Raw genomic sequence first — 15,518 nt, 5'->3', positions numbered from 1 at the left:
GATATGAAATTTTCTGAGCAGTGCAGACAGTCTGCAAGAGTAGCTCATGTTGTCTTGTCAATGATATACAGGACTTTTTCTAGCAGAGATAAGGAGGTGATTATCCCCTTGTATAAGGCGATGGTCAGGCCACAACTTGAGTACTGTATACAGGTCTGGAGGCCTCGTTTTAAGAAGGATGTAGAGCTGTTGGAACGAGTACAGAGAAGGGCAACAAGATTAGTGAATGGAACAAAGGGTTGCTCTTACGAAGAAAGGCTTAAGTTTTGCAAATTACAGTGTCTGGAGACTAGGCACCTGCGTGGTGATCTAATTGAGGTGTATAAAGCCTTGAATGGTTTGAGCATGTTCAATGCTGATGGGATTCTTTCTTTTGCTCAGAATAATTGCCTGAGAGGGCATAAATTGAAATTGAGGAAAGACAGATGTAGGATAGATGTGTGGAAGCTTGCCTTTAGCCAGCGCGTATTTAGTTGGTGGAACAGACTTCCATCCTTTGTTGTGGAAGTTGATAGCCTAAACAAATTGAAAGCTGAGCTGGACAGGTATTTGGATCGAACGGAGGGGTGAAATGGGAGCATGGGTTTTTTTTGGCTGATGCTGCATAAGCTTGCTTTCTTGCATCATATGCCTCTACTAATGCTAATCTCTTGCCACCAGGAGAGTACAAAAGAAACTTTAGACTCTTTACTGACCGAGCCCATTCCTCATTGGAATGTACTTAATTGAGAGTCATCCTTATTAAAATTGTTGAAATGTATTTTGTTTTGTTATCAGTATTCCATGGAATAGCAGAACTTAGAAAAAGATGTGAATTAGATATGTTGAAAAGTATCATTCATTCAGAAGAAGAAAAAGAAAGATTAAAGATTAAATAAATACATGAGTGAGTCAAGTGAAGGTGGGCCAACACTTTCATTTGATGAATTCTGCTTATTTAGGCACAACAACAACTGACAGCTTGCATATTCATTGTGACTGTGGGAATTAAAGCTTCATTCCCATAGTCATTTAATGTGTGTTATATTTGTAAGTACACATGCAGTGTAATGTGATTTCTAACTTCAGGAGTCAATATGAGATTCCTGGAATAATACATTTGGAGAACATTGGTTGGCTGATAAAATAGTAAAATAATGGAGCAAAATTTGAGTGAAGAGCATGTCATAGTGGAAGATGATAAGCAGTCAAAGTCAGCTGCAATATGTAATTACCCCTAAGACAATTTCTGAAATGAAAATTTTGATGGAGGACAATTGATACATGTCCTTTGGTATATTGACTGACAGTCAGCCATTAACCATGGATTGGTGTTTCCACAGTTTTCATCACAAACAATTGTATTATGGGTTGCTCTTTATTCAGTGGATTCAAAAATGTCTGAGGAACAAAATGTTGTCAATGCAGATGTTTGGCATTGACACTTTTGCTTCATTGTAATGGTAAAGGTGACAGCTTTTTTGAGGTTTATCATCACCAGTTGTGAATTAGAATGAAAGCAACAAAAGCATCATTGAAAGCACTTTGATTTTTCACCACCATTAAAATACTAGTCTGCCTCAGTAACTCAGACAGTCTTCTTTACACTTTGATTTTTCACCACCATTAAAATACAAATCTGCATCAGTAACTCAGACAGTCTTCTTGACATTGCTTTTTTTCGCTAGAAGAGACCACTCCTTGTTAAATTCATAGAATATAAATACTGTAATCAGCACACAACACTGTTGTCAACTGATGACTTATTTACATAAGTAATCAAAAACAAGTATGTGGTTTTTTTGACAAAGGAGAGGAATGATCCTTCTTCGCAATAATGCCAAGCCCATTATTGAGAGTCTGAAACAGATTCAGATGGGAAGTATTGAAATTGAAACACTTGCCACAGTCTAGATCTGTTACCATGTGACTTCCAGGCATTTGGAGAATTTAAATGAAAGCTGAAAATCCATGATTAACTGTTGTTGTGCTAGAGGCTTATTGATGCAATAACTTCCTAAGTAAAATTGTGCCAATTCACTAATTATTTAAAAAAGAAAATTCCATGAGTTGGGTTAGAATATCTGTGTCCACAGTCCTGCCTTGGCTGACAGGAAATAATGCTTGAAAGCCTTATGGATTAATTTTAGACTTAGGGATTCTGTAAGGTTTTGGGGAGAAATTTTTTAACAGCATAGCCTGCTCAAGTAGGTAGAAGGAATCTATTTTCTAGAAGTGGAATACATATGAAAAAAGGTAGTGCAGGGGTCTTTGCCAGAGTCATTGAGGATGCCTTAAGGGAGGGGCCAGGTTGGGGATAAGGTAATATGGGATTCTTCCAAAGGCAATAGACTTCACTAGCTGTTTGGAATGCATTGGTTTCAAATTTTCTACTAAATTATTGGCTGGCCCAAAGTCTTTTTGCTATTTTAGATGAACCTACAAGAATTTGGATACATTTTTATGTATCATATTACAGTTTGACCTGATTGCAATTATGGAATGAGGAAGACAGGCATATCTACTGGAAAGACTACTGGATGGGATGAACAGGTGATGTGGAGCAGAGTGTTTTTTTTGGTGATGCTGTATATGCTTGCTTTCTTGTATCATTTGCCAACTAAGCTAAAGAAAGCCAAGACAAGACCCACGGCAAACTACAGGAAACTTACAGGACAAACTGGCTTGCTGCTACTACAGTTTTTCCCTGCGTTCTCAGTAAACAGACAGGGCATGCTAGTGGTAGTGGCAGCAGAAGTTGAGAACGCTATATTAATTGACATATAGGTGTGTGTAAACTAATTATTACATACAGATGATATAATGATTATTTTTTTTTTCTCATTATTAAAAGCAGATTATTGGAATTCATGAGTGTTTTTGGTATTAAAAAACCATATTACTGATTTCTTTGTGCGTTTTAAGGTTAAGTTTCGTAACCTAACCTTAAAGGTTAGGTTAGGAAATAAGGAAAATGTTTCTTCATTTTTCATTATATTTCTTAACCTGACCTTAAATGTTAGGTTAGAAAATAATAGGAAAAGAAAGAAAGAAAATTCTTTATATATATATATATATATATATATATATAAAGAATTCTTTCTTTCTTTACTGTGTGTGTGTGTATATATATATATATATATATATATATATATATATATATATATTATAATAACCATCAGAGTTAATGCAAAGATGTAAGTGAGAGTCACATATAATGCCATAAGGAAAAGGACAGAAAAATTAAAGTAAGCAAATGGCCGAAGGTGGTGGTGGTAGTAGTAGCCAAAAAAAAAAAAAAAAAAAAAAAATTACAAAACAATCCCCTCTAAATGATTGCCCAGTTCCTCCTTAAATTTATTTAACCTGTCAACTTCCACAATGACAGATGGAAGGTTGTTCCAACAATTAACCAACCGCTGGCTAAAGGCAAATTTCCGCACATCTATTCTACATCTGTCCTTCCTCAATTTCAATTTATGCCCCGTTAGATTTGTAATCTGAACAAGTGGAAGAATCCCTTCAGAATTCAGCATGCTCAACCCATTCAAGGCCTTATACACCTCAATCAGATCACCTCACAGGTGCCTAGTCTCCAGCTGCTGCAATTTGCAGAACTTAAGCCTCTCTTAGCAAGCGGATCCCTTCATTCCCCTCACCAATCTTGTTGCCCTTCTCTGTACACACTCAAGCAAATCTATATCCTTCCTAAAATGAGCCTCCAGACCTGCATGCGGTACTCAAGGCGTGGCCTGACCATTGCCTTATACAGAGGGACAATCACCTCCTTTTCCCTGCTAGCAAAAAGGTGTAACCACCAGACTATCTATCGATAAGAAACAGAAGTGGCTGTGATTTAAAAAACAGCATCGCGCAAAGCAGCAGATAGCTAAACTTAAATAGATATAGTATATAATACCAAGCCGACTGGGCTAGCCAGGTGGGTAAAGTGCCTGCCTGGCAACCCCAAGGTCACGGGTTCAAATCCCGCCTTGGGCTTGGATCAAAGTACTGCAAAAACTTTGGGAGGTGCACTATGGCCACAGAAGCCGATGCGCCAACAACTACCAAAAAAAAAAAAAAATATATATATATATATATATATATATATATATATATATAATACCAATGAATTAAAACTGTAGAAATAGTGGGAAGATAAAATAAACTGGATATGTCAAATGCATCAAAGTGCACAAAGCAGCAGCAAAGGATGCAAACGTATATGTATTTGCATTAATAATTTGCATTAATGTAAATATGCGTTACACGACAGCCAAAAGCCAAAAGCAAAGATAGCCGAAATATGAATAAAAGAAATAATTAAAAAAATTATGACCTTTAAAATAAAATAGATTACATGAAAATAAAGGTAATGGTAGCTAGAATCAGATAAGAGTGGGTAAATTTGGATATGGTTCAAATAGGGGAAATAAAGCAAAAATTCAATTAAATCTGATGTAGCAAAGGTGAAAGTTGATGCATGATCAGGTATTTCATCAGGGGACTACACCTGATCATGCATCAAAAGACTGCGTTTCTATATATATATATATATTCTTTATATCATAACATCAATCAATCACTTAATGCTGTGATGTTATTGTCTGTTGTGTTCACACACCAATCAGTACGTCATCTGCCATGCCTATGTGTCAATCAATATATCGTTCCTGACTTCTATTGATGCTACTGATAACACGCACCGTCTGTTTACTGAGAATTCAGGGAAAAACTGCAGTGGAGAAAAACCAGTTTGTTTTGTAAGTTTGCTGTGGTTCTGGTGATGGCTTTCTTTACCTTCACCCATTTGTCATTATTAATACCAATACTAACATCCTGTGTGGAAGAACTTGTTTTTAATTGCTTAGATTGAGAACTGTCATCAGTTTGAAATGTGTCCAGTTGTGAGTTTACTAGTTCTAAAAGTGAAAGGATATTAAAGTCTGTTTTTACTCCTTTTGGCACCAAAAGGTTCACTTTTCTATCCAGGTTACCTCTGCCATGAGGAAGCAGTAGTAGTAGTGCCACTGAGTGACAAAGCCATTGAAATTTTAGTGAGGTTAGTAATGCTCTTAAAATAAAAATGAAAGATTACTTCCCTTTCTCGACTCTGTTTGTAATTTTTAACAGAAGTGTGCTTTATAATGTGAACTTAAGAGAATGAGATGTATAACTAAAAGGAACTACAGGTAACCCTCGTATAACATGGTAGTTTGGTTCCTACAAAATCTCATGTAATGCGAAACCGTGTTATACGGCACTAAGAACCAGTACAAAAAGGGGAGTTACGTTCCAGAAGTTAACAAAAATACATTTTTTTTTATAACTATCAGAAAACTTAATTTTTATGGTATTAATAACTTAATATTTTAACTTTATTGTTATAATAGCAGTAACTTAAATAGTAATAACTGAACAAATGTCTTGCCTTACAAACTGTGATACTTATATGTCAGGTAATGTATGTTCATTTAATTTTCTTTCTCTTCACCACTGCTAAGCACAATCTCTTCTGCAGCATCTAGATTTTGTGTACCTTCTGGATGCTTCGAAGTCACAATTTTATGGTCTAAAATGAGCACAAGTTCAATAGCACAGAACCTAACCCAGGGATCTCCCAACAAAATAGTGGATCACCACTTATATATAAAACACAAATTTAACTTTATTACCTTACCAATTAACAAAGTTAAATGATATCATCAAAGTTCCTTGCGACAACCGACTAACTGGTTAAAATAAATTTATTAAAATAAAAATAAAAATGATATATGCATAAGATAAAACAGAAATAAAATAAGATAAAACAGAAATAAAATAAGATAAAAGCGTTAAAATGCAATAAGATAAAAGCGTTAAAATGCAATAAGATAAAAGAGTTAAAATATATATAATAAAAGCATTAAAATACATAGTAGCTTTCGAAGTGACAAATTGGGTTGAGCAGCACAAACAGCAAGATTGTGCTGCTCAACCCAATAATGGTTGAACACAATCTTGATCCCCAATGGGATATTGAAATCGTCAACTATTCATGTGATTACCCCCAGCGCTCATGGTTTGAAGCACTACACATAGCCACCAATAATAGTACTATGAATTGCACGAGGGGAGTACACTTACACCCTATTATAGAATGTACTGTATTGCAGTGCGATGAGCATTGGCGATCATCACGTGTACACACACTTCTGCTTTACACACGGCAGACTCGTGATACATGATCATGCCCAGCTGACTTATGCTATTGTAACCATCAATATATACTGAAGTACACCATTCACAGACTAGCTGATGAAGAGACACTTCGCTTTGAAAGCTACTATGTATTTTAATGCTTTTATCTTATTGTATTTTAACACTTTTATCTTATTTTATTTCTGTTTTATCTTATGTATATGTCATTTTTATTTTAATTTTAATAAATTTATTTTAACCAGTTAGTCGGTCGTCATGAGAAACTTTGATGATATAATGCAACCCGACGCACAAGGCCTGTTTTCTAAAGTTAAATGATATGTGAAAATCGGAAGAATATTTTCCAGTTAGCAAAATAAAAATAAGTTTACGTGCATAGCTTAATACTGTAATATGTACATACTAATTAATTGATATTTCTGTTCACTGTTTTTTTTTTTTTTTTTTGGTTGCAAAATTTAAAACAGTAAAAATGATAAGCAATTAATAACAAAGAACACGGCACACACGAGTGCCTTGGCGCCTCCGTAGCCAGGTGGGCAGGAGCAGCAGTGCGTAGCACATGCTTCTTGACTAGACCGGGGTTCGAGCCCGTGACCACCAAATACAGAGGATGCGGAAAGGTCAGGGAATGACCACCGCATATCCCCGGAGCAATTTGGCCTTAGTTGCTAATGCTCCTAAAAACCAAATGACAAATAAACAAGTGCCTTGTTCTTTATTATTAATTGCTTATCAATTGGGTTGAGCAGCACAAACAGCAAGATTGTGCTGCTCAACCCAATAATGGTTGAACACAATCTTGATCCCCAATGGGATATTGAAATCGTCAACTATTCATGTGATTACCCCCAGCGCTCATGGTTTGAAGCACTACACATAGCCACCAATAATAGTACTATGAATTGCACGAGGGGAGTACACTTACACCCTATTATAGAATGTACTGTATTGCAGTGCGATGAGCATTGGCGATCATCACGTGTACACACACTTCTGCTTTACACACGGCAGACTCGTGATACATGATCATGCCCAGCTGACTTATGCTATTGTAACCATCAATATATACTGAAGTACACCATTCACAGACTAGCTGATGAAGAGACACTTCGCTTTGAAAGCTACTATGTATTTTAATGCTTTTATCTTATTGTATTTTAACACTTTTATCTTATTTTATTTCTGTTTTATCTTATGTATATGTCATTTTTATTTTAATTTTAATAAATTTATTTTGTTATTAATTGCTTATCAAATAACAATAAAAATTTATTTATGTTTTTTATGATTGAATATTTCATGGAAGAAGAAACACCTTTCATCATAATAACGTGGAAACCCACTGAATTCCAGCTATCGGTACTATAGCAAATGCAAGAAGGTCGAGTTTACTACCTGTTAATAATTGATTACACTAACAGAAAAGACCAATAAACTGGAAACTGCAGATTGTTTTTATTGTTTTATGGTAGTGACCTCCAGAAATGTGCTTTGGAAAAATATCATGAAGGCGATAACGACTAGCAAGTCAACAGCAGGGATTCACAAAAAGGATTTGCAAACATTGAAAATTACATCTAACATAATAGCAGGGTTTTCCTAGCACAAAATCTCAAAATACTGTGTTATGCAAGATTTCCTGCAATTCTCAAATCGTGTTAGAGCAAAACCATATTATATAAGTACCGTATTGTGCAAGGATTGCCGCAATTCTCAAACCGTGTTAGAGCGAAACTGTGTTGTAGAAGTACCGTGTTATACAGGGGTTACCTGTATCTTATTTGTTTAGTATATTTATTGCATGTGAAATTGCTCAGTCACAAAAAAATGTTTGGTACTTAAGGCCTTCAGATGATATGGTCAAGGATGCAGTTATAGAACCTCTTTTATAACTCAAAACATTTCTATGAACATAACATGAAGGGGGTGGTGACATATTGTGATAAATGTGCTAATATCATTGGAGAGTAATTTTATATTAGTGTAATATGATAATTATATTATTATATTAATATAATAGTAATAGTTTATCTTAATATAATATAATATAATATGATACTGGGACAAGGTGAAAGTGTCCATTGTTAGAACTGATGAGCCTGGACTAGCATTGGGCCTTTCTTATGTAGTGACTTGGCTGTATGGCATGTCAGGTGACCAGCCTGTCATGGCTGTTTTGGAATGAAAGTAACAGCTGCCTAGGAGAAACCAGAAGAATCTGACTATCTATTATCAATGGTTGTTTGATAGTGTTAATGTAATATGATTTGTGCTTAATGCACTGAATGTCAAAGCAAAGAAATACTGTAGCTGCAAGCAACTCTGACCTCACTCAATCATCCTGTCTAGGATGAGAAGAATTTATATTGCTATACTTAGAAAAAATTTGCTATACTTGGAAAAAATTTAAAAGTAGTGTCTAGTACAAAGCTGTCATGTCATATTTTAGGTAGAACCTTTTTCATGCTGCTGCTGCATATTGCAGGCTAATACTGAGTGAATGTAAAGGCACACAATATATTTTTTATTTCACTATATGAATACAAAAAAGCAACATTTTATGTAATATTATTATGTCATGTAAAACCTTGTTAATACAAACTCATTTTATACAAAGTACTCATTTATATGAAGCACATACCATTCCCCTGTGAAAGGATAAGCTTTCTATGTAAATATATTTGTTTATTACAAAATTTGGTTAATATGTATTACAAAGTTTGTTTTCACCTTGTGAAAAATAAATATTGTTATTTTGTATGTTTGATACAAATCTTGGCACATTTGTCTGATTATTGCCCCTATTATTGTCTCTGGCCACCCAGTTCTCTGCTTCCCAATGGGTGGCATTTACTTGTTAGAATTTGCTTTTGTGTAAACAAAACCAGTTAATGGTAGCTACAACATAAGTGCACTCTGAAAAACATCATTGTGAAGGACGAGCAGTTAAATTAACAAAAGAATAAAAACAGTTTTCTAAGTTGTTTACATACACTCCCTCACTTTTCATGGGATTAAGATCAGTTGCAATTGTTACACCAGTTCAAAGAGTCTTTGCTACATTACAGTATAACCTATTTTTTGTGCCATTTTATCTGAGCTGATGTCTTTTTTTTTTTTTTTTTTTTTGGAATTGTGTCTTTAAATTAATTTAAAGTTTGTTTATATTAAATCTCATCTAGCAGTGTTATGGCAACAAAATATGAATGGATGGAATTAAGCCTGAAAATTTAACTGAAAATTATACAGAAGGCTGATAGGATGAAACAAAGCAAAACAGACATTGCAATGGAGTACAACATCCCTTTACCTACTTTATCTACAATACTGAAAAAACTTGAGGAAGTGTGTGACACTGGAGCAGTGATAAAAAAACAGGAAACAAATTTGTGATGAAAAACACAAAAAGCACGAAACCAAATTTTTAGGGTGGTACCAACAAATGCATGCATCGAATTTGCCAATATCAGGTCCACAAATGTGTGTATCTAATTTGCCTTTGCAAGAAAAGGCAAATTATCTAGCTCAGCAACATGGAATTAGCAACTTCAAACGCAACAGTGGCTGGCTCCAAAGACAAGAAAATAACTTGGTTTCACAAAATGTATAGGGCTAGCCTGGATTAATCAACAAAGAAAAAGGCTACACACTGTACAGTTGTTCTGTACAGTCCATTCTTGAAAAATGTGAGGCAAAAGATATTTTTAATCTCACATGATGTTTGTTTGTTATTTGGTTTTTAGGAGCATTAGCAACTAAGGCCATATTGCTCCGGGGATATGCGGTAGTCATTCCCTGACCTTTCTGCATCCTCCGTATTTGGTGGTCATGGGCTTGAATCCCGGTCTAATCAAGAAGCGTGTGCTATGCACTGCTGCTCCGCCCACGTGGCTACGGAGGCGCCAATCTTACATGACAGGTTTATTTTATAATTTGCTTCCAAATAAAACATTTGATGTTCGAGGAGAGTCTTGTCATGGTGGAAAATTAAGTAAACAAAAACTCACTCTTCTGTTACACTGCAATTCAGATAGCAGTACAAAACTACACCCACTTGTGATTGGTAAGTTTTCCAAGTCAAGATGTTTTAAAGAAGTTAACCAACTTCCTTGTGATTAGGAGGCCAATAGAGGTGCTTGGCTTACAGTCAAAATTTTTCAGTCTTGGTTATCAAAAGTGGACAGAAGAATGGCTTCAAAAAAAAAAAAAAAACATTTTGATGATTCTAAATCGTTGTACAGCACATTATGCTGAGACACTTAAGTTGACAAATATACAGCTGTTGTTTTTACCTCCCAGTATCACCAGTTTTATGCAGCCACTGGATCAAGGCATTATTTATAACCTCAAGAGAATATATAGAGCCTACCTGATAAGGTACTTGATCCACAATATAGAAGGAGGGAACAATTTTCAGCCAAATTGGAATGCCTTGGATGCTATCCATAATCTTGTTATTGCTTTGGACAGTATTACATCAATTGTAATAATCAACTGCTTCAGAAAAGAGTGGCTTTGGAGAGAACATCGTCAAAAAACATGGTCCAGCAGATGAATATGATAGCAACATTGAGAAATGGAGAATTTGAAGGAGCATTTGGATTTTGTTGGCAAAATTCAAGAGTTTGTGAAGGTAGAGGATGAAGTTGCTACCACAGCAACACCAACACCAGAAGGCTGCTGAGCATCAAGAAAAACAATGATGATTTTGTTACCAGCAACAGCAGAAATGAAGCACACACTGCCATCAAAAAAAGATGCCCAAAATGCATTGAGCATAATAGAGAATGTGTTGGCCTGCATTAAAGTTGATGAAGAAACCACTGTTGCATTTGATGTCTGTGCTGTAGTTAAAAATGCTTATAGGACAAACTGTGCAAACAACATTTCTTTCTTTAAATTAGATTAATTTATTAAAAAAGTTAATGGTTTGTATGTTTACTTTTATATTAAGATTGTAATTTTTTTTATTGTGATACTAAAATGTTGTATATATATTAATATATACTGTACAGGAAAGGAATAGCGAAAGCTTAAAAAGCGGTACTCACTTTTTAAGCTTTCGCTATTCCTTTCTAGTCCATTAACACGGTACTTGAAGATTTCTAAAAATTTCGTACTTGAAGATTTCTAAAAATTTCGTATATACTGTACAATATTTTCATTTCCTTCAATTGCTTTTCTCTTAGTTTATCTTACAAATAAAATAAAATCTTTAAAAAATGTGTTATTCCTATTATTGTATTGTTAGACAAGGCTTTTGTTTTTATTATTTTTTATTTTTATTTTATTTTATTAATTTAAATTTATTTATTTTTTCATTTATTTTTGATATTATTATTATTTATTATTTATAGCTATAGCTCAGACACAGCATGGTTTTGTTAAGGGGAAGTCTTGCCTGACCAACTTGATTGGATACTATGATGCAGTCACAAAAGAACTGGATGCAGGGAATAACTTTGATATTATATACTTGGATCTTAGAAAGGCTTTTGATACTGTTGCACATGGAAGACTGCTACACAAATTGGAGCAGTGTGATATTGGAGGCAAATTGCTGCTATGGATAAAGGGGTGGTTGAGTGGGAGAAGACAGAGAGTGGTAATCAATGGACACTGCTCATCGTGGACTAATGTTATTAGTGGAGTCCCTCAGGGCTCAGTGTTGGGTCCATTATTGTTTTCTGTATTTATAAATGATATTGATGATGGTATATCAAGCTTAATGTCCAAGTTTGCAGATGATACAAAGGTTGGCAGGGTTGTCAAGGACACTACTGACACTATGCTGCTGCAACAGGATCTGGAAAGCTTGAGCAGATGGGCTGAGAGGTGGCAAATGAAGTTTAACATTGACAAATGTAAAGTACTACACATGGGAAACAGCAACCCCAGAGCAACGTATCAACTCTGTGGTACTACACTGACAGTGGTAGAGAATGAAAGGGACTTGGGGGTGATTGTGCAGGCAGATATGAAGTTCTCTGAGCAGTGCAGACGGGCTGCAAGAGTAGCTCATGGAGTATTGTCAATGATATACAGGAATTTTTCCAGCAGGGATAAGGAGGTGATTATTCCATTGTATAAGGCAATGGTCAGGCCACACCTAGAGTACTGTATACAGGTCTGGAGGCCTCATTTCAAGAAGGATGTAGAGCTGCTGGAACGAGTACAGAGAAGGGCAACAAGATTAGTGAATGGAACAAAGGGGTGCTCTTACGAAGAAAGGCTTAAGTTTTGCAAATTACAGTGTCTGGAGACTAGGCACCAGCGAGGTGATCTGATAGAGGTGTATAAAGCCTTGAATGGTTTAAGCATGCTCAATGCTGATGGGATTCTTCCTCTAGCTCAGAAAAATCACCTGAGAGGGCATAAATTTAAATTGAGGAAAGACAGATGTAGGATAGATGTTTGCGGAAATTTGCCTTTAGCCAGCGGGTGGTTGGTTGGTGGAACAGACTGCCATCCCTTGTGGTGGAGGCTGATAGCCTAAATAAGTTTAAGGCTCAGCTGGACAGGTATTTTGAACGAACAGAGGGGTGAAGTGGAAGTGGGTTTTTTTTTGGCTGATGCTGCATAAGCTTGCTTTCTTGCATCAAATGCCTCTACTAATGCTAATACTAATGCTAATGCTAATTATTATTCTTAGATATATAGTATGTACCAAAAAAACCCCCAAAAAACAATAACATTTTGACACTTTTAGGGACCTCATTATTACAAAATGTGAAAATTATTGGCACAAGAGCAAAAAAGCTAAAATGCACATTATATGCCACTCATATGCTGGTAATGTTTGTGGCTGCATTATGTCATACTCACAAATGATAATAAAAAAAACTAGCAACTTGTTGGTACACAAATTTACATGTTCACTATGCATACCAAAACTTAACAAACAGAATTGCAAGTGTCACAATGGAAATGCAGGCATTATTCAGTATTCTGTTGCAGTTCTTTTTCTAACTATGGGGATTGTTTGCAGAGACATGCTATTTCACAAAACTGCAGAGTAAGAAGCTAAATGAAGATAAATCCAGGGATCTGGGATATCTGATTACTAAAGAATTCACATAAAATTTGGACTATTTCATCTTCAAATCAAATTTATGCTATTTTTTTATTTTTTTATTTTTAGAGAAAAACAACTTCATTATGCTGAGCTACTTTACAGTAACAAGAACAGTCAGAATCCTGATGATGGACATCTTGCTAAAGAAGAAGAATATTATTTAAATGATGGTGGTGAAATTAGCCACTCTAGAATAATTAGCTTAAGTTCAGATACACACCAAGATAAAGAGAACTCAAAATATGAGTTTGTTACTACTTGTGACTTACTATGTTTTGCATTTCAGTGTTCTAGGGGAATGGAATACTTAGCATCACGAAAGGTATTTTATTTATTTATTTTTTTTTATTAAAGTTTCTTTTGACTTAAAATCATTTATTAATAAGTTTATTTTAGATATACCATATACTTTTATTTCTTTTCATGTTTTCAATTATTTACTTGATTATTATTCATTAGTCTTTATTTCCTTATCTCAGGGTTATTTCTCTTGATCTTTTTAGTCTAAGTACATTCATCTAATAGAATCAGCTAGGAAATAAGTAATTTAAATGGGTAGAGTTTTTCAATGTTAATGGAAAAATTATTAACACATTTCATTGTGTAATATAGATGAGACTTTATTTAATATAATTGAAGATACAAACACTGATAGTTTGTATCTGCAATTAAATTAGAAAGATCGGTTCAGTCACTTTGGGGTCTTCTTCAGTGGTAATGTTTAAAAATGTTAACTACCTTGTGAAATGACTCATGTAGTCGTGAGAAGACTACCTCATATCTCTGGAGGCTGTACCAAACTGAAAAGACTAAGAAAGGATATTATATATCAGGAAACTAATAGGCTGTATGTTCTAGATCCTGTTGGTGGAGCAGGTGGTCTTTTTTCCACAATGTAGATTAAGTGCTATTTTCTGTAGAAGGTACTTTGTTTTCTGTAAGAATAATCAATGTAAGTTTTTCATTTTTTTAATGATCTCAAATGAAAAGTATTAGAACTTATAGTACTTTATCAGAGGCATAACTAGCATATGGTGAGTGTGGCCCTGGCTATAGTGCCAAAGGAAGTTTAAGAAAAAAAACTCAAAATAACTGTATTTATGATTTGTTTTAAAAACAGGACTATTGTTATTATTCAAATCAACTATTTTATAAACGCCTAGGGCTGATTTCATGTGCTACTGATTCAGACAACTTCCAACAGCAATATTTTTTTTGTTGATATCATATTTCAGATTGATTACAAAAAAAAAAAAAAAAAAAAAAAAGGCTCACCAGGAATTTTTGGTTTGATTTTGATTTGGTTTTTTTTTAGGAGCATTAGCAACTAAGGCCATATTGCTCCGGGATATGCGGTGGTCATTCCCAGACCTTTCCGCATCCTCCGTATTTGGTGGTGACAGGCTCGAACCCCGGTTTAATCAAGAAGCGTGTGCTACGCACTGCTGCTCCTTCCCACCTGGCTACGGAGGCGCCTTCCAGGAATTTGAAGATGTGAAGTTTAAACAGATTTTGTCCTTTTGGCAAGATACTTAAAGACCCAGTTTTATAGCCCTCTTTTCCATCTCATTATTTAATGTACAGATGACAGTATGGATTCAACATTACTCATATGCATTTAGTGCTTTAGTTATCCTTCCATCTGAATTCCAAAAGAAGAGTGAGGTTATAATATATCAGCAACCTTATCACAAAATAATGTTAATTATTTTTTATTGGACTAGTTGTAACAGAAGGAAAACACACAATTCACAAATTCACAGCCTAACTACTTGACATTTAATAAAAACAAGGCTGATTTCATATATGTGCATGTTTAGTAGCCCGTAATCTGGCCCTTAATTTAAATTTCATCTTAATTTTTTTTACTCCTTAATGCAAATCTAAATGCTTTAAAAATGAAAAGATCTTATTCATAAACTGAATAGTTTCCCCCCCCTTAATTTCATATCTAAAGTGGTTGCACTTTGTTGTCATAGAACTCCATGTTCAGAAAGTTATAACATGCCTATCAACAGAAATTTATTGTACTTTTTTTCCCTAGTTGATACAATTCTGGACTCTGTAAGGGTAAAAGTAAAGTAATTTATTTTCCCAATAGGAAAATAAGAAAAAAAATAGGCAGGCTGGCTGTGAATAACACCTCTATTCAGTAGTTATTTTTCATATTAAAATCAGGTCTAGGTCTGTGGAGAACTCATGTACTTTGAAATAAAAGTCTGATATTGCCTTTGTTAGCAGCATAGTATTTTTACTTGCT

The 15,518-nt window shown here is 34.8% G+C and overlaps 1 protein-coding gene across 2 annotated transcripts in view; it reads left to right on the top strand.

Annotated features, from left to right (window-relative positions):
* The window catches only part of LOC150078070 (vascular endothelial growth factor receptor 1-like), a 341,587-nt gene that overhangs the window by 273,301 nt on the left and 52,768 nt on the right, over positions 1-15,518 (top strand). For both annotated transcript variants that reach the window (XM_090385266.1, XM_090385267.1), the window contains one exon: positions 13,325-13,580. In XM_090385266.1, the coding sequence (XP_090241392.1) occupies positions 13,325-13,580 (256 nt within the window). The remainder of the gene's footprint in view (positions 1-13,324; positions 13,581-15,518) is intronic.

Source organism: Mastigoproctus giganteus, chromosome 11, assembly GCF_048544385.1.
Source record: "Mastigoproctus giganteus isolate SK-2022 chromosome 11, ASM4854438v1, whole genome shotgun sequence".
In the NCBI taxonomy this organism is placed as follows: domain Eukaryota; kingdom Metazoa; phylum Arthropoda; class Arachnida; order Uropygi; family Thelyphonidae; genus Mastigoproctus; species Mastigoproctus giganteus.
Note: the sequence above shows the minus strand (reverse complement) of the source record. Positions and strands in the feature narration are given on the sequence as shown.